The 18,537-nt window shown below is 41.5% G+C and overlaps 1 protein-coding gene across 1 annotated transcript in view; it reads left to right on the top strand.

The window, feature by feature from the left end:
• MEP1B (meprin A subunit beta) overlaps positions 1 to 17,771 on the top strand; it is a 31,487-nt gene extending 13,716 nt beyond the window's left edge. Inside the window, exons 7-16 of the mRNA XM_040479142.1 lie at positions 1,797 to 1,914; positions 3,187 to 3,365; positions 4,697 to 4,915; positions 5,745 to 5,897; positions 7,706 to 7,921; positions 9,807 to 10,250; positions 11,983 to 12,162; positions 14,359 to 14,485; positions 15,122 to 15,326; positions 17,599 to 17,771. Of these exons, the coding sequence (XP_040335076.1) occupies positions 1,797 to 1,914; positions 3,187 to 3,365; positions 4,697 to 4,915; positions 5,745 to 5,897; positions 7,706 to 7,921; positions 9,807 to 10,250; positions 11,983 to 12,162; positions 14,359 to 14,485; positions 15,122 to 15,326; positions 17,599 to 17,613 (1,856 nt within the window). The 3' untranslated portion in view covers positions 17,614 to 17,771. The remainder of the gene's footprint in view (positions 1 to 1,796; positions 1,915 to 3,186; positions 3,366 to 4,696; positions 4,916 to 5,744; positions 5,898 to 7,705; positions 7,922 to 9,806; positions 10,251 to 11,982; positions 12,163 to 14,358; positions 14,486 to 15,121; positions 15,327 to 17,598) is intronic.
• The last annotated feature ends 766 nt before the right edge of the window (positions 17,772 to 18,537 follow it).

The following is an 18,537-nucleotide window of genomic DNA, read 5'->3' as shown; positions in this document are numbered from 1 at the left end:
ACACATAGTTTATAAAATATGTAGACTGATTTGTATTTTCTAAAAAATATGTGTATATTGTGAGTATATAACATACAAGCAAGAAGCTTGATGAGAGTGGCTGATTATTTCTGAAGTGATAAGCTTTTATAATTTCCTTCTTTTTGTTTATCTGCATTTTCTAACTTACTTGCAATGAACATGTTTTATTTGTGTGGTATTATAAAAGGTGGAATTCTGGGTGCCTCATATAAATTCATATGGATTTTAGGGCCCCCTATGTGAGTCCTGTTCTTGATCCTCACCGAAACAGAGGACCTTCCTACTAGTTGTTTTCAAAAGTGCAATGGTCATGTAAGAAGGGAGGAAGGAAATGAACATTCGATAAATGCTCATTTTACTTGGAACTGCCCCTCTGCTTTCTCCTATCCTCACATTATCTCCTGAAAAGTTGATTTTATTTTATTAAAAAATTTTTTTTAATGTTTATTTTATTTTATTTTTTATTTTTGAGACAGAGAGAGAGAGAGAGCATGAACAGGGGAGGGTCAGAGAAAGAGGGAGACACAGAATCTGAAACAGGCTCCAGGCTCTGAGCTGTCAGCACAGAGCCCGACGTGGGGCTCGAACTCATGAACCGCAAGGTCACGACCTGATATGAAGTCAGACGCTTAACCGACACCCCTTATTTTATTTTATTTTTAAGTTTATTTATTTATTTTGAGAGAGACAGAGACAGCGTGAGTCGGGGCGGGGCAGAGAGAGAGAGAGAGAGAGAGAAAATCCCAAGCAGGCTCCACACTGCCAGCTGCCATCACAGAGCCCAATGTGGGGCTTGAATTCACTAACCTTAAGATCATGACCTGAGCTGAAACCAACAGTCCAACACCTAACTGGCTGAGTCTGATGCTTAACTTTGTGCCTGCAAAGTTGATTTTATTTCCCCACTTAGCTGATAATTTTAGAAAACTCTGAAGGTGAATTGAATTGGCAAAGGTTACGCATCAAAAGTGATGAGGATGGGAAAGAACTTAGGCGTCTCTGGCTCAGAGTCCAACTGCTTTCCACTTGGCCACACTGTCTCCCACTTCCCAGGAACCACCATCCTTCCCAGGAACCCCTTCCTCCGGGGTTGCCCTCCAACCTTCTTTTCCTGAATGTCTTTGTTGCTTTCATGCCTCTGCTTTTTTTGAAACAATGGTTAACTCTAATTTGGGTCCTGAACTCACTTGAGAATCTTATGAACAGTTTCCCCAGGAAATGCACTTTGCAGATATAGGTATAGACAGCTACAGATGAGATATAAATACATAGGTGATATATAGATGATATAGATACAGAATAGATACAGATGATAGAAGTACAGATATGGATGCTGCACCTACCATTCCGGAATATTCCTGGACTCCCATCTCAAGGTCTTCAAATTACAAGCTCTGCTGTGAGGCTTTAAATACATACTGTAGCTTCTCAGATGAAGCATGTGACAGTGATGGTTCACTCTGGCTGCCTGTGATCCAAGGTGTTTGTGTTCTGAGGTAAAGGTATGGTTTTTGTTGTTGTTCAGTAACGCACCTCTAGTGGTTCCAAAGAAACAAATATGGGGCAAAATCAAGGATCTGAAGAAGAACCAAATACTTGCATATGATACATACTTAATTGGGACTGAATACTAAATTTGGTAAAAATAAAACACTAAACATTCAGGAAGGGACTAACTCATGATAAACAATGTAATGCATAGCCCATTTCCATGGTGAATTGTTTAATGGTGATAATGTTAATAAGTGTATTTTTTGTTGGTTTTCTTCCTTCAGAAATGAATGCTAAGGGAGTTATCCTTAACGCATTTGAACGCTATCGCCTAAAAACATGCATTGACTTCAAGCCTTGGACTGGAGAAGCTAACTATATATCAGTGTTCAAGGGCAGTGGGTAAGGTGGAAAGTTTGTCTTCTAAGGGTTCAAATGCCAACCATTGCAGGTATGGCCTGTCACAACAATTGCCCTAGTCCCTGACCTTGAGGGTGGGTGGGGGCTTCCTTAGCTGTTTGCTGGAGCGTAAAAGACAAACTACATCTAGTTTCTCTAGCCATAAAAATAATATTTTCACACATGCAACCAGACTACCCACATTAAGGCAAGGAGGGTGGGATTGCATGCCATCCAGCCCATAACTTAAGGAACTTCAACCATTTGTAGTTTACATAGTTTTTATTTCCCTCTTTCAGTAAAACGCGTGTACACACGTGTATTTCAATTTATTTTCTTTTTCTTTCTCTTTCTCTTTTTTAAAAGGCTTTGGATATTTTTTATTTGATTGTGTAATTCAAAACATGTAGCACTAAATTGTGCCAGGCATTATTTTAAGAGTTTTATAAGTATTAACTAATTTAGTCTTCAGAGCTAACCTGCAACATAGGTTCTGGTTTTCTCTCCCATTTTACAGATGAAGAAATGGACTCAGCCAGAGGAATGGCTAAGTCCTGAGTCCATGCTCTCTTTTTCTTTTTTTTATTTATTTTTGGGACAGAGAGAGACAGAGCATGAACGGGGGAGGGGCAGAGAGAGAAGGAGACACAGAATCGGAAACAGGCTCCAGGCTCTGAGCCATCAGCCCAGAGCCTGACGCGGGGCTCGAACTCACGGACCGCGAGATCGTGACCTGGCTGAAGTCGGACGCTTAACCGACTGCGCCACCCAGGCGCCCCTCTTTTTTTTTTTTTTTTTTTAATATAATTTATTGTCAAGTTAGCTAACATGCATTGTATATAGTGTGCTCTTGGTTTTGGGGGTAGATTTCCCGTATTTCAATTTATTTTAACCTAACTACACTTACTGCTTGAGTTACACTGAGTATTATTTGCCTGGGGCTTGGCAATTGGATGTGGTTGCTACACCTACAAAACTTTATGAGTGGTCATCAACATACCAAGGACCATGTGAAAAACTTGGACATTTCTAGAAAAAAATCAGGACTCGGTTGATCGGGGGATGCCTTGCTCCCGTGTAATATTTGGTGGCAGGACCAGTTCTCCAAAAGTCATGTGATCTGTGAGGTTATGAGAGGGAGGCAGTGTCCTGATAAAAGAGTGAAGGATGTAGGTGGGTTAAAGGAGAGGACGGGGCACTGGGGATTGTGCCCCGAGGCCTCAGCCTGCATGGTGAGAACACCCTCTCCCCTTGTCCCGTGAACTCTCCTGTAAGCTGCTGGTCTTCAGTGGGCAACATGCATGTTGGGAAGCAAGAACTCTCCATCGGGGAGAACTGTGACAGAATAGCGACAGTTCAACATGAGTTCCTCCACGCCCTGGGGTTCTGGCATGAGCAGTCTCGTTCCGATCGGGATGACTACGTCATGATAATGTGGGACAGGATTCTGTCAGGTACGTTTCTTTTGTTTTCTTACATTTTGGGCCACAAACTGAATTTCTAAGCATGTGCTGTCTCCTGCCGACCGTTAATAATGGGAAAACTGAAGTGATGCTTTACTTCACGTGCATGAGTTCACGTGCCTGAAGGTTGTTGGGGCACTGATACCCCAGACCCCTGGTGCATTGGAGCTGGACGGGATCTAAGAAGCTGGTGTTTCCCCAAACACATTTTAGGGAGTGCTGTCCCACAAAATGCTCCCAGATGTGTGCGGAAAGAGATCCGCAGTCCAATTAGTTTGGGAAGTCCTAGGTTAAAATACATTAAACTTGAGTTACTGATACCGCTTTACTGTTCAGAGTCTCCATTAGAGTAACACATATTGTAAATCTCCAAATAAGAAGCATTTCCCGAACTGACTTGATCATCGCCTTTTTTTTTTTTTTTTTGAGTATTTGTGTTTGTTGTTCTATGGAGCCCATACTGGGAAACACTGCAGCAATTGATGAGCCGGAACTTTTTGGGACTTTCTATTCCAAGTCAGAAGTGTCTTAATAACATTGTACAACTGAAGCTCGTGTTTTCCACAAGGACGCTTAGTGTCCCCATCTGTCCTGCCTGCAGAGGGTACGGTGGAGGGAGTGGTATTGCTGTCCTATGAGGCATTGTGGGGGCTGCTCGGTACTGAGACCCCTGAACATCACAGCTCAGTGATATTGCTGTCTGGTGATCTCAACTGGGGTAAGGCACAGCAGCGGACTACAATATTTCTGGAGCAAGACAAGTGCTTAGCTTCAATCCATCATCTCACTCTTTAAGATTCCCTGGGTCTTACTTTGACAGAAACTTCTGTCCAGATTTGATAACACATCTATAAGCTTTGGAGATCAGTTCCACCTCACTGTTTCCCCTAAATCATCCCATTTCAAGTTGCAACCAGACGCTCATCAGTGTGATGCTAAACAACCAGGTATCTTCTCTGAATGTATTCGTTTTAAAAACTTGCACACGTGTTCCAGTAACCATGAAATCCCTGAGTACGTCAGTTCTTTCTAAGGACTCCTGCCTGTATTATCATTCCGAGGTCCCTTCCCACCACACTTCCCAACGTCCTCTTACCTCCACCTCCATCTGCTTTGGGTGCCCCCACCCTCCCACGAGCACCTGCCAATGACCTTGACTGTGTCGATAACACCTTTTAGAATCTACCTTTCTAATAGAAGCTCTTAGAGCCTTACACTAAATGCTAATGTCCAATCTTGGGCAGTGATGGAAGCCTAGAGTAAGATAAGCTAAATTTTGTGAACATCGAGTAATTAAAGATCTTTTTAAATTTAACATTTAGGCAGAGAGCACAATTTTAACACCTACGATGACCAAGAATCAGACTCCTTGAATGTTCCCTATGATTACACGTCAGTAATGCACTACAGTAAGACGGCTTTCCAAAATGGAACAGAACCAACAATTGTAACACGAATCTCAGACTTCATGGATGTGATCGGCCAGCGAATGGATTTCAGCAACTATGATCTCTTAAAGTTGAATCGACTGTATAATTGCTGTATGTGGCAGGTTCTTTGAAATGTTTTCTGTGTCTCTCTGCCATGGAGGGGAAAATGACGTGCCGTGCCATTTTGCCGAGCATTGCTGGCTTTTCTGCAATTATGGTTAGATAATTGATAATTATAGTTTTTTTTTAAATTTTTTTTCAACATTTATTTATTTTTGGGACAGAGAGAGACAGAGCATGAACAGGGAAGGGGCAGAGAGAGAGGGAGACACAGAATTGGAAACAGGCTCCAGGCTCTGAGCCATCAGCCCAGAGCCTGACGCGGGGCTCGAACTCACTGACCGCGAGATCGTGACCTGGCTGAAGTCGGACGCTTAACCGACTGCGCCACCCAGGCGCCCCGATAATTATAGTTTTTATAGTTAAGTTTGATATTAAAAAAAAATAACAAACGTATAAATACCCAAATCCCAATCCATACCTGGGAAGCAATATTTTTCTTCTTAGAAGTTCTGCCCTTTAGCTCTACAAACAAATTGGGTCCTATAGTAACATGCCCCATGTTGATTTTTAGTATATGTGCTGCCGAAGCGAGCACCCATGTTGATTTTTAAAGAAGGAGCCATCATATCAATGGGATTTTATAATCTGGGTTGCTGTTTAATAATCTGGGTAACGAGAAGAGTGTAGACTCACGTTCCAGAATCAGCGAGGTGTTCCCTTTAACGCCATCCTGGTATTCCCAGTACTTCCATGACAGTTTTTATTACCTGGATTATCATGTTGTAGGAGTGTCGATAACTGTGTGTGTGTGTGTGTGTGTGTGTGTGTGTGTGTGTGTGTGGTTTGTTTGTTTGTTTGTTTGTTTTTGCTTTTGTAGCCTCTTCCTTGAGCTTTCTGGACTCGTGCAACTTTGAACTGGAAAACGTGTGCGGTATGATTCAAAGTTCAGGTGATAGTGCTGACTGGCAACGGACTTCCCAGGTCCCCAGGGGCCCAGAGAGCGATCACTCCAACATGGGCCAGTGCAAAGGTAACAGGAGTGAGATACTTCTAGATTTTACACTTGGTGGCTCCAGTCTTTTCCTTGGCCATGAAAGACTGGGATTTTGTCTCTAATTTCTATCTGAACTATTAATGATAACCCATTCAGTTGCTACTAAGGAAACAGTTCTGTGCCTTGTAAGGACATGGTTCATTTCTTTGCTTTTACTCTCTGACTTGTCTTTCTGTGAGTCAGAATTGGGCTCTGTGAAGCCTCTCTACCTATACGTGCCCACAGCAGGAGGGGACAGTATCTCCCGGAAAGACTCTTATCTACAGGGCAGTGGGGTGGTTTTCTCAAAGCTTGCCAGATACAAGACACTTTGCAGTCAACGGCACAATGTTGTGAATTAATCACTTTCAGAATTCCAGCTGGTTGTGATTACATGCTCCTGTTACAAGAATCCTTACAATGAAGAGTCAAAGTACAATTGATTTAATTTTTTTCAGATGAGTATCCTTTTCCATAATAATTTTGTTTTAAATTAAATAGTCATTTATTTGGCTACAAGTACTCAATTTTTATTTATTTGCTCACTTCTGGCAATAAAGATGTAAAACTAGACTTCAAAACTTAGGGTCATTGCATGAGAGCTCAGCCAGTCTAGGCAGTGGTTGAGGTCCCTAACAGCAAAAAGTGTTTTTCTTTTTCTTTTTCTTTCGTGGAGGATGGTGGGGTGGGGTGGGGGGGACAGCGGAGAAGACAGATGTTAAGGGTACAAACTTGCAATCAGTAATAATAAGCCCTGGAAATCTAATGCACAGTGTAGTGACTATAGACAGGAATATTATATGCTAATCATCAAACTTATTAACAACTAGAACTTAATTATTCTTACAACAAAAAAGGGATAATAATTATGTAACATGTTAGGGGTTGTTAATTATTGCTACAGTAGCAGTCATATTGTAATATATAAATGTGTCAAATTAACATCTTGTACACCTTAAATTTACACCATGCTATATGTCAAATATATATCAATAAAAATACAATTTTCTTTTAAAATGCAGATTAGGGGGCACTTGGGTGGCTCAGTAGGTTAAGTGTCTGACTCTTGATTTCAGCTCAGGTTGTGATCTCACCATTTGTGGGATCAAGCCCTGCATTGGGCTCTATTCTGACAGCATGAGCCTGCTTGGGATTCTCTCTCCCTCTCTCTCTGCCCCTCCCACACTCATGCTCACACTCTTTCTCTCTCTCAAAATAAATAAACATTAAAAATAAAATAAAATGCAGGGGCACCTGGGTGGTTCAATCGGCTAAGCGTCTGACTTCAGCTTGGGTCATGATCTCACAGTTTGTGGGTTCGAGCCCCACATCAGGCTCTGTGCTGACCGCTTGCTCAGAGTCTGGAGCCTGCTTCAGATACTGTGTCTCCTTCTCGCTCTCTGCCCCTCGCCCGCTTGAGCTCTGTCTCTGTCTCTCAAAAAATAAATAAAAATGTTAAAAAATAAAATAAAATAAAATAAAATAAAATGCAGACTTGGATAGTGGGTAGTGGTCCTCCATAGGCCAGAGGAAGGAGGAAAGAAAGGAGGGAGGGAGAAGGAGAGAGAGAGAGAGAGAGACTAGACCAAGTAGGTGACGCTTTTTTCTGATTTTGAAAGCTATAGTATGGAAAAATGTGGCCTAATGTCTCTTTTAGAAACTGCCTGCTCCTGGAGCTGCATTTAAATGCCCAATATAGTGTTTTACACACAGCGGGTACTGAGGGGAACTACTGTGCCCACAAGACGTGCATTCCTATATGTAGTATCTGTTTTCTCTCAATTCTGCTTTTGTTTTCATAACAGGTTCTGGTTTCTTCATGCATTTCAACAGTAGCTCTGTCAGTGTGGGGGCCACAGCAGTACTGGAAAGTAGAACATTCTACCCTAAAAGAGGATTTCAGTGCTTGCAGTTTTATTTATATAACAGTGGAAGTGAAAACGACCAACTGAACATCTACATCAGGGAGTATTCCGCAGACAACGTGAATGGTACTCTAATGCTTGTGGAAGAAATAAAAGGTACAATATTGACATTCTTATTGTCTGAGTCCAGATAAGGCCATCTTAATTCTTTAAGTCTCTAGCACTGAGGAGGTCCGTTCTTGGCTAGTGATACAAATATAATGAAAACTAGGCAAAATGGGAAGAATTTCTGAATGTAAAGGAATTGTGGGATGGACGAGGAAGGAACTGGCCTCAGGCAGGACTGGACCTGTCCCTGAACATGGTTGGAGACCTCTCATGTTATGTCAGATGGGCCCGGTCCACAAAACTGGTGCTTTGGGTATTTTACTTCCCAGCTTACAGTTAATCAAATGTGCCATTAGCCTGGAAAAGGGACACTTCCTCTAATTTCTAGCTTGAAAAAAAAAAACAAAAAAAACCCAGTGAAGAATTCTAATTGTTATGATTTGGGTTAAGTGCAACTTCTAGAGTAATTCCTGAGCGAAGAGAAAGCAACACTCATTCCAATCATGTGGCAGAGAGATGGGTCATGTTGACCAACTTTAAAAGCAATGGTTAAGAAATTTCAGAAAGGGAGGGGCCGTGGGCTGCCAACTCTATCGCTGTCTCTCCACATATTGACCACTTGGTTTGAGTGAATTGAGTAAAACCTATTATAAAATCCATCTACATTATGCTATGTGTCATACCATTTTCCTCCCATTTAACAATGGGAAACAGTCTGCAACACAGATGATACTTTCTTTTGTGAACACCTACAATAGGGTCTTAATATCATTTTATATAAACATATACATATATGTGTATACCACAGGCTGTACATATATAACATAATTATATATACTCTACAATTCCATATATAATATCACATATATGTATATATACACATTATACATAGTATATATTTAATCCTTTCCATTAACAATCTGTGGGTGGGTGTTATCACTAGCGATCAATAGCACAAAGGGTACTTAAGAAACTTGCTTATGAGAAAGAATTTAACAGAATTTAAATGAACAGTACCGATAGTAATGAAGTGGAATCTCTCGTGAAAGATTTTTGTTCAATCCAGAGTCTATCCACGGACAATAGCATTTTCTGTAATTTGGATATTTTCGTCTTATTTTCACATAATTGTGCTTCACATTAAGTGCCAGTACGTTTAAGTTTGAAGTCATCGTGTGAACTACCAGTTCGACATGAATTCCTGAGCTGTTTTCTTTACTTGGGGGCTTCTGAAATTTTTTAAGTGTATCGCTCCTTATTTGGGCATGTGATGTAAGAAAATAAGACAAGATAACATAGCCTGTGCTGCTAGCTAAGGGTAGGGGATGATAGCGAAGGGGGAAGTATGCACCAGGGAGAAGGCTGATGCTATCAAATACTAGATAAATATTTATAATGTTGAGTCACTGGTAAATGATCTAAGGACTCAATTGTGGGTGTGGGCTTTCTAGGGTTGGGTGGATTTCTGTGTAATACTGCCAAAACACTGGCTGAAAGTGCCAAAACACTGGCATGTGAAGGAAGTATTTCAAACTATAAATACGTTAAATAAGGCTTTGGTTCAGTATCCCAGGAATCCTGGGCACAGTGTAGATATCAGTTTTAACTAACATATAATGGGAGACAACTCCTCTTTAGGGCATGGAATACTCATAAGTTAGATGTTGGTGTTTGCTTACCCTTCGCTGGACACAGGTGACTACCTGAGAAACAAGCAGATAAACATCCAGATATTCCAGGGAGCAGTTTGACCCCACAGAAATGCCTTGAAGTGAATGGGCTTGGGCTGGAGAAGTGAGAAAAACACACTGCAGACCTGTAGGAACCAATAGCTCTAGGATAATCTGTCCTGCGAAGGTTAAAACTCTAATGTTGATTTGCACATGATTCGTAGTCCTTTGTCTTCTTTGAAATAATAATGTCTCTTTTGCAGATATACCCATTGGAAGCTGGCAACTTTACCATGTGACATTGAAAGTGACCAACAAATTTAGAGTGGTGTTTGGAGGGGTCAGAGGCACTGGTGCATCATTGGGTGGCCTGTCTCTTGATGACATCAATCTTTCAGAAACACAGTGCCCTCATCATATCTGGCATATAAAGAATTTCACACAGATTATTGGCAGCTCGAATGAAACTATATATAGCCCTCCATTTTATTCTTCTAAAGGTTATGCCTTCCAGATTCAGTTGAATCTGAATCATTCGACTAACGCAGGAATATATTTCCACTTGATCTCTGGAGCCAATGATGATCAATTACAATGGCCATGTCCTTGGCAACAAGCCACGATGACACTCTTGGATCAAAATCCTGACATTCGACAGCGTATGTCCAACCAGCGGAGTATAACTACAGACCCATTTATGACCACCGGTTCGTGACTTATTTCCTTTACTGCTAATACACGGTCATTTGTCTAGGAGGGATGGACAATTTGGGAATGAGAGACTGCACAGTAGGGTACTTAGGGATTTCTGAGCCCCAGATTTTAGGAACACAAGACACTGAAGGGAAGGGCTTCAGCAGGTGTGGACAGAGTACCCCAGGCAGGCCACTGTGAAGAATGTCAAGAGGCACTGTCTCTGAAAAATAGAGAAGACACTGACTATTCCTGGCAATTGATCATACCTGAATTCCAGTTGTCCAAGGAGTGTTGGTTTTGCAGTCTGGCATGCCTCGGTTAAAATCCAAGGTTTGCTTCTCATTAGCTACGTGATGTTGATTAAATAGTCTTTTGGAGCCTCAGTTTCCTCAGCAGTAAAACTGGGGCAGTAATAGTAACCACCCCTCGCCACTGGGACTATCAGACAAAATTCAGCTCTTGTAGAAGGGGATGGTTTCTGATGAGAGGAAAGATGTTGAGCTCCTGGAGTGTTGGGAAGGCTGTGAGAATAGATCATAATTTCTTACTAAAGAATTCTGGAGAGCTCGCCAATGGTGACATCATTCCCCATCTTTTCAGTCTCAAAAAGGAACAGCTCCCAGAAGGCAATGATCACATTTCTAATTTTTTTTTTAATTTTTTTTTCAACATTTATTTATTTTTTGGGACAGAGAGAGACAGAGCATGAACAGGGGAGGGGCAGAGAGAGAGGGAGACACAGAATCGGAAACAGGCTCCAGGCTCTGAGCCATCAGCCCAGAGCCCGACGCGGGGCTGGAACTCACGGACCACGAGATCGTGACCTGGCTGAAGTCGGACGCTTAACCGACTGCGCCACCCAGGTGCCCCAACATTTCTAATTTTAATAATCCTTTGCCTTCTGGGAGCCTAATAAAAAATGAAGTTATGGCAAGGTGACTATTATTGCCAATTCTGAATTCTATATATGAAAAAAAAATGGACCTATGTGACTTAGGAAAAAGAAAAACCATTAATTTGTTAGGAAAAAAAAATATTCACAAAGAGGATTGTAGGAACTTGATGCTCAGATTTCTTCACTTTTTTTTTTCCCAAAGCATTTTTGCCTGAATGACATTGAAAATGGCTCAAAGTTGGGTGGGTCATCACCTTTCCCCAGAAGCAGTGCTTCTCACTGTCTTCTAGAAGGACTTTGCTGTTAGGTGAATAATTCAGTTAATGAGATGAATTGTTCTATGTTAATATTCAAAACTCTCTCGGGACACCTTGCTGGCTCAGTCGGTAGAGCATGTGACTCTTAATCTCGTGGTCATGAGTTTGAACCCCACATTGTAAAGATTACTTAAAAAATACAATAAAAAAAAACCTCTCTCAGAAACGTATTGATTCAACTTAGTTAAAAGGACCACCTATGACTCGAGGCCACTGAGAAATGATTTTAATGGGGAGGGAGTTTCTATGCCGGTCAGGAAGTATAGGTGTGATACCGCATCTAGGAAACTTTTGGTATCTCTCCACTCAGATTCCAGAATGTGCTCCTCCTTACTAGGCAATCTCATTTTCTTTAGGACAGTATAAATGAACAAGCTTCAGTGACTTGCCAGAGAATACATCACAGGTCAATAGCATCATTTAATTATTTTGAGCTCTATCCTAATTGCGTTTCACATTGCCCGTTCTTTCCTACCACAAAAAGCTATGATGATGCTAAACACAATCCATTAATATAAATTGCTTTTTCAGATAATGGAAACTATTTTTGGGACAGGCCATCCAAAGTGGGATTAGTGGCTTTTTTCCCTAATGGAACGGAGTTTAGAAGAGGTATGGGCTTTGGAACTGCTGCCTTTATAACCTACAAGAGGCTGAAAAGCAGAGATTTTATAAAAGGAGATGATGTTTATATCCTACTGACCGTGGAAGGTATGTCAGCAAAAATAGTTTTATACAAGTTATTTTTGTTGTTGTTGTCGTGGCCATTGATTATTGACCGCGTTCTTCTGGGTTCCATTTTTAGGTATAGGAGTAAATGGGCATGAGTGGGAGTTTTTCTTTCTGGCATAAATTATTAACAATAGGAAAGTAATTTAAATAAAAACAGTGACCATTCCAGGATAAAGAATTTAATTACCACTACATGGAGCAATGGAAAATTAGGACAGAAATTTTCTCTAGAAACAAGTTAAAGTATAGCTACTATACCCTAAATTATACTCTAAGATTCCAGAAATAGAAATATCACACAAGCACCTGAAATGAAACTGGAAATGAACTGTCTCTATTGTGTCTTTCAAATATATATTCATACATATATACATATATATGAGCACACAAATGTATATTTTATGTATCATATATAAGCATACACATATATATTTTGTCAGTAATAGCATTAATCTATTGTCTTTTAAATTTCTTACCCGCGGCAGCTAGTAAATACATTTTTCAGGAATACTGGTGGTTTCCGTGTTTCATGTAGCACAATTTTAAGTCATTTACTATTAAAGACCTTCTTACAGCTCTGTAAATCAGAATCTTGTTTGCGATGAAAGGTGGTGCAATTAAAATCCATGAAATCTTTTTTTAGTTTATTTAAGAGAGACAGCGCGCGAGCATAAGCAGGGAGAGGGGCACAGAGAGAGGGAAAGAGAGAATTCCAAGCTGGCTCCACACTCAGCATGGAGCCCAATGCAGGGCTTTATCTCACGACTGCGAGATTCATGAGCTGAGCTGGTACCAAGAGTTGGATAGTAGAGGCACCTGGGTGGTTCTGTCAGTTGAGCGTCTTACTCTTGATTTTGGCTCAGGTCATGATCTCACAGTTGTGAGAATGTGGAGACTCTTGGTTTTCTCTCTCTCTCCCTCTCTCTGCCCCACCCCTGCCCACATGAGTACTCTCTAAATAAATAAATAAATAAATAAATAATCAAACATTAAAAAAAAAAAAAAAAGAAGAGTTGGATGCTTAACTGACTGAGCCACTCAGCTGCCCCAAAACCCATGAAATTTTTATGTCAGTGTCAATTAGAGTAAATCTAGATGATACTTCTCGGAAAAAATTATTCAAGAATAACTTTCCTGCAGGGTGTCTAGCTGGCTCAGTTGGTAAAGCATACAACGCTCGATCTTGGAGTTGTAAGTTCAAGCCCCATGTTGGATATAGAGGTTACTTAAAAATAAAATCTTTTAGGGGCACCTCTGGGTGGCTGAGTTGGTTGAGCTTCCAACTTTGGCTCAGGTCATGATCTCACGGTTTGTGAGTTCGAGCCCTGTATCAGGCTTACTGCTGTGGGCACAGAGCCCACTTCAGATCCTCTGTCCTCCTCTCTTTCTGTCCCTCTGCCACTTACACTCTCTCAAAAATAAATTAACATTAAAAAATAAAATCTTTGGGGTGCCTGGGTGGCTCAGTCGGTTGGGCATCCGACTTCAGGTCAGGTCATGATCTCACGGTTCATGAGTTCGATTCCCACGTCAGGCTCTGTGCTAACAGCTCGGAGCCTGGAACCTGCTTTGGATTCTGTGTCTCCCTCTGCCCCTCCCCCACTAGCACTCTATCTCTCAAAAAAATGAATAAATGTTAAAAAATAAATAAATAAAGTCATTAAAAATTAAAAAAAAAAGAATAACTTTGTTGAGGGACAAACAACTGCTACTTTTATGTAGCAGAGAAAAAGTCACATATTCATCACCTAGGTTCAACACTGTTTGGATGAGAAGCAATAGAAAACACTACAAGCATCAGAGCCCTGGTTGTTAGGGGGGCCTGGTAGCTTGTGTCAGATATCCACCAACTTGCTCTCCCTGAGCAAGAATCCTGTGACCTTGGGCAAGCCCATCAGTCACCTTGCATTTCTGTGCTTTATCTTCATGTCTGTCCCTTGAGGGTGGATTATAAGGGCTTAGACCCTTTCTAGCTCAAGCAAGCCCAAGCTCAGGTAAGCATGTGGTTCAGTTGATGACCCCAAAGGCTGGTCCAGGTCCTGTCTGTATCTAGATTTCTACCTATTAATTATTTTACTGGCTGGGAAACCTAAGCATCTATTTTGAAACTTAAGGATCAAATGCTTGTTAAAGTCAAACTGATGTCCATCCATGCTCTCCCTCTGCCCTCCTTAGACATATCCCACCTTAATTCTACACAAATTCCACCAATCCCAACCGCTAACATCAATGACCTCTGCACAAACTTCACATGTGAGAACGACGGCATCTGCGTTGTCCGAAATGGCAAGGCCGAGTGCAGGTAAGGGGTAACTAGGACAAGATCTCCCCATTCTCCTGTTAGAAATGTTATCATTTACACAATATAGGATTAGATACTGATATTTTCTGTGAGTGAAATCAGTTGATTCTCATCTCAAAGCCATTCATGGGATATTTATTTTTTGGTCTCCATTTGGGACTTTGGATAGCCACAAGAAGAATAAAATTATTTATGAAGAAATAGTACATTGTATTGTAATTGCCTGAAAAAGTCCTCATGTGTTATAGACCTTATTAAGTCCTCACAACAGTCTTGTGTGGTAAAGTGTGACTGTCACTATTTTTTAGATGGAGATTGTTCTCAGAAGTTCTGGGATGAGTTTGGCCAAGAGGTACGGGGGGGAGGTTAAGGGACTGAAACACTGAGAACCAAATTTTCTCCGTTACCTACACCACCTTCCTTTCCTACCTCAGAGCCACTATTTTGAGTACCAGATGAGCAGTGATTCCATGTCTTTACCACTGGCCTTGCCTGGCCCTCTGGAGCTAGTCTATCCATTCCCCTCCAGTTGAGTTCCATATGCCAATGACCCAAATGTTGAGCCGCACCCTTAATGGCGAAGATTTTCAGACTGAAATATCAACTCATAACTCTGGGTCATGTTCCGACGTGCAGGTGTCTGTCAGGGGAAGACTGGTGGTTCCTGGGCGAAAGGTGTGAGAGGAGAGGCTCCACCCAGGATACCATTGTCATCGCTGCATCTTCTACTGTTGCTGTGTTTGTCCTGATGCTGATAGTCACCCTCGTCAGTGTCTATTGTACCAGGAAGAGATATCGTAGGAGGACAACTTCAAATACAACAGACATGACTCTGGAAAATGTAAGTTGAGCCTGGCATTTGGTTGTTCAAAACCTACTGATGAAATCATATGCAGAAGAATTAGGACTTTCTTACATACTTAAAAAAAAAAAAATCTCTTTATTCCCTATGTTGGATAACAGCTTTGAAACTATACATTCTTATTACCTTCGCTATAAGTCAATGGTTCTTGGAGTCCATGAAGGCTTTGGGGGAGGAGTTTATATCCTCCTGGACTTGTATCTAAAATTGTGTCTGGTTGTACATTTTTTCTGGGATGAGGGTCTGTGACCCTTCTGAGAGGCAAAACTGATTTTGCCATAAGTTCCAACCTTCCTGTTAGAGGTGACAGGTGATAAGTGTTTTTGTTCTAAAGGTGTTTCAGGGGTGATTGAGCTCAGGTTTGCTGGAAGGTAGTGCTGGCATGTTTGATGCTTTTCCATTAAAAAAAAAGTTCCAATTCATTCTGGCTTCATGTGCAGTAACTAACCTTGAGGCCAGATGTTTTTAAAATTTTTTTTAATGTTTATTCATTTTTGAGATAGAGAGAGCATGAGCAGGTGAGTGGCAGAGAGAGAAAGGGAGACACAGAATCTGAAGCAGGCTCCAGGCTCTGAGCTGTCAGCACAGAGCCCAATGTGGGGCTTGAACCCATGAACCATGAGATCATGACCTGAGCCGAAGTCAGATGCTTAACCTACTGAGCCACCGAAGTGAGTCTAGATTTTCAAGTAGAGGGTTTAAAGTCTTGCCTCAGAAGGTCTCTAAAATGTCAATAGCCTCTTGTAGGTCTCAGATTGGATTCCCCGGGAGACAGTGCTCCCAGCAACACAGAGTAAAGGAGTAACAGAGTGAGAGAAGCTGGACAGGGCAGAGGGTGAGATTGCACTGTGGTGACCTTGCACTTGAGGCCTCGGCCCTGCTATGAGGGGCTCTGGAGCTGGGGTAGTGTCCTGAATTTAGGCAAGGGGGCCAGGCTGTTGTACTCTCCCTCATCAACAACCATTGGATGGGGGTTGCCCCATAACCAGAAAAATGGTTATTGAAGACATACCGTTTTAAGACTATGACTTTTTGAAGTGGAAAAACTGGTATTGAGACACTAAATTTGCAAAGTTAGGTAAAAGATAGACAATGATAAGGAACGGAAAGCATACAGTTTTATTCTATACATGGCTGTCACATTTCCTCAATGTCAGGAAGTGTTTAAAGCTAATAGTAAAGCAATAGCCCGATTATTTCACAAGCTTATTAGAAAAGTACTTAAAATGTATACAGGTGTTTTGCTGTGTTTGCTTTTCAGACATGTATTTCCAGCTTACTTTATGACTCAAAATAGAAGGGACAGATTGGCCAATGACCTAGTAGGCCAACCTGGTGGAAGCTGCACCTGCAGGCATGGTACACTGGGCCAGTAGGGATGCACATGAAAACTAGAGTCGTGGTTAGAAAAGAGAGGACACAGTAGCTGGTGGATGGGACCACCATGTTATTCTTTTGGAAACTGGAAAATATAAGTGCTGTTATAAGGGCGGATTTATGAAGCAAAAATTGGAAGGAATTAAAGAAAATGGTAAAGAGAAGAGAAAGAAAGAAGGAAGTTAAATCAAGAAAGGGGAAAATTTGTGGCGCCTGGGTGGCTCAGTCGGTTAAGCGTCCGACTTCGGCTCAGGTCATGATCTCGCGGTTCCTGAGTTCAGGCCCCGTGTCGGGCTCTGTACTGACAGCTCAGAGCCTGGAGCCTGTTTCAGATTCTGTGTCTCCCTCTCTCTCTCTGACCCTCCCCCGTTCATACTCTGTCTCTCTCTGTCTCAAAAATAAATAAACGTTAAAAAAAAAATTAAAAAAAAAGGGGGAAAATTATCAGAGTAATTGGGTCATGGTAGGGCCATTAAGTAAACACACACACACACACACACACACACACACACACACACACCCCTGACCACCGTATTCCCAAGAGCAAGAAATCAACTTATATTTTCCTCAGTCTAGGCATTTCTACAGTGAATTCACTGATAACAGAGCCTCCAGATCTAGTTTAGGTCTCCAGACAGAATGCCCTTCTTTCTGAGGCTGCACTGTGTGCTCCTCTTAATGTTTTAGTATCTGAATTATATGAGCAGGCCAGGCCAGTGCGTCTGCCTGGAGACTAGGCTGGGGCAGTCCACCAGCTGGGCGGATGCCAGGAGCCAGTTGATGGCACTTCATTTAAAAATTAGACTTGTGATTCATTTAAATGGCAGTCTTTAAATTTAAAAATTAAATCATCAATTGCTCTTTCCCTTTTTAGCAGCATGCATTTTGAAGATTAACTCAACAATATGGCCAGCAAATGAAATTACAAAGGATTCTTCATCATGGATTTCACCTAGAATATATTACAACTGCCTTGTTCTTCTGTAAATGGGTCTTCTCTGTAAATAGCTGGACATACTATAAATCACTATTTTGTTAAAAGTCTAACTGGTGACATGTTTGTGTTTTTGTTTTTCAAAGAAGGGAATTAACTCAGGCTCCTCTGGAAGTATAATAATATCCACAAAAAGGAGCACAACAAACAGAGATAGCTTTCCAAGTTCCTGATCATTACCGGGGGGAGGGGGGGGAAGTGTAGTGGCCTCATGAGTGATTGCCTAGGAACCCACTGGAAACACCCAATGGGAATGATCTTCCACGTGCAACCTCAACATTTCTGTGTCGTCCTGTCCCAGGATAGGGAGGAGTGGTAGGGCAGCTCCCTTTCCCTCTTGCCAAAGCTCGCCACTCTCTTGTTTTCTTACATTGGCCCTTCAGTATGTGAGCTGGGTTTAGAATTTGTTTGAACATGCAACTGTGATCAACAAGAAAACTTTTGACTCCTAGAACAGTGGGTTCTCCAAGTTCTGGATCTCAAGAGTTTCTATATTCTTCTTCTCCTTTTTAGAAAAAAAAATTTTTAATGTTTTATTATTTATTTTTGAGAGAGAGAGGGACAGAGTGTGAGTGGGGATGGGGCAGAGAGAGAAGGAGACATAGAATCCAAAGCAGGCTCCAAGCTCTGAGTTGTCAGCACAAAGCCTGACTAGGGGTTCAAATTCACGAACCATGAGATCATGACCTGAGCCTAAATCAGGAGTTGGATGATTAACCGACTGAGCCACCCAGGAGCCCTCTTCTGCTTTTTGATGTTTATTTATTTATTTTGACGGGGAGGGAAGGGCAGAGAGAGGGGGAGAGATAATCCAAGCAG

This window comes from Herpailurus yagouaroundi, unplaced genomic scaffold (genome assembly GCF_014898765.1).
Source record: "Herpailurus yagouaroundi ecotype Mexico unplaced genomic scaffold, PumYag 142, whole genome shotgun sequence".
Taxonomy (NCBI): Eukaryota; Metazoa; Chordata; class Mammalia; order Carnivora; family Felidae; genus Herpailurus; species Herpailurus yagouaroundi.
The sequence above is the reverse complement of the archived record's forward strand: the minus strand, read 5'-3'. Positions and strand labels throughout refer to the sequence as shown.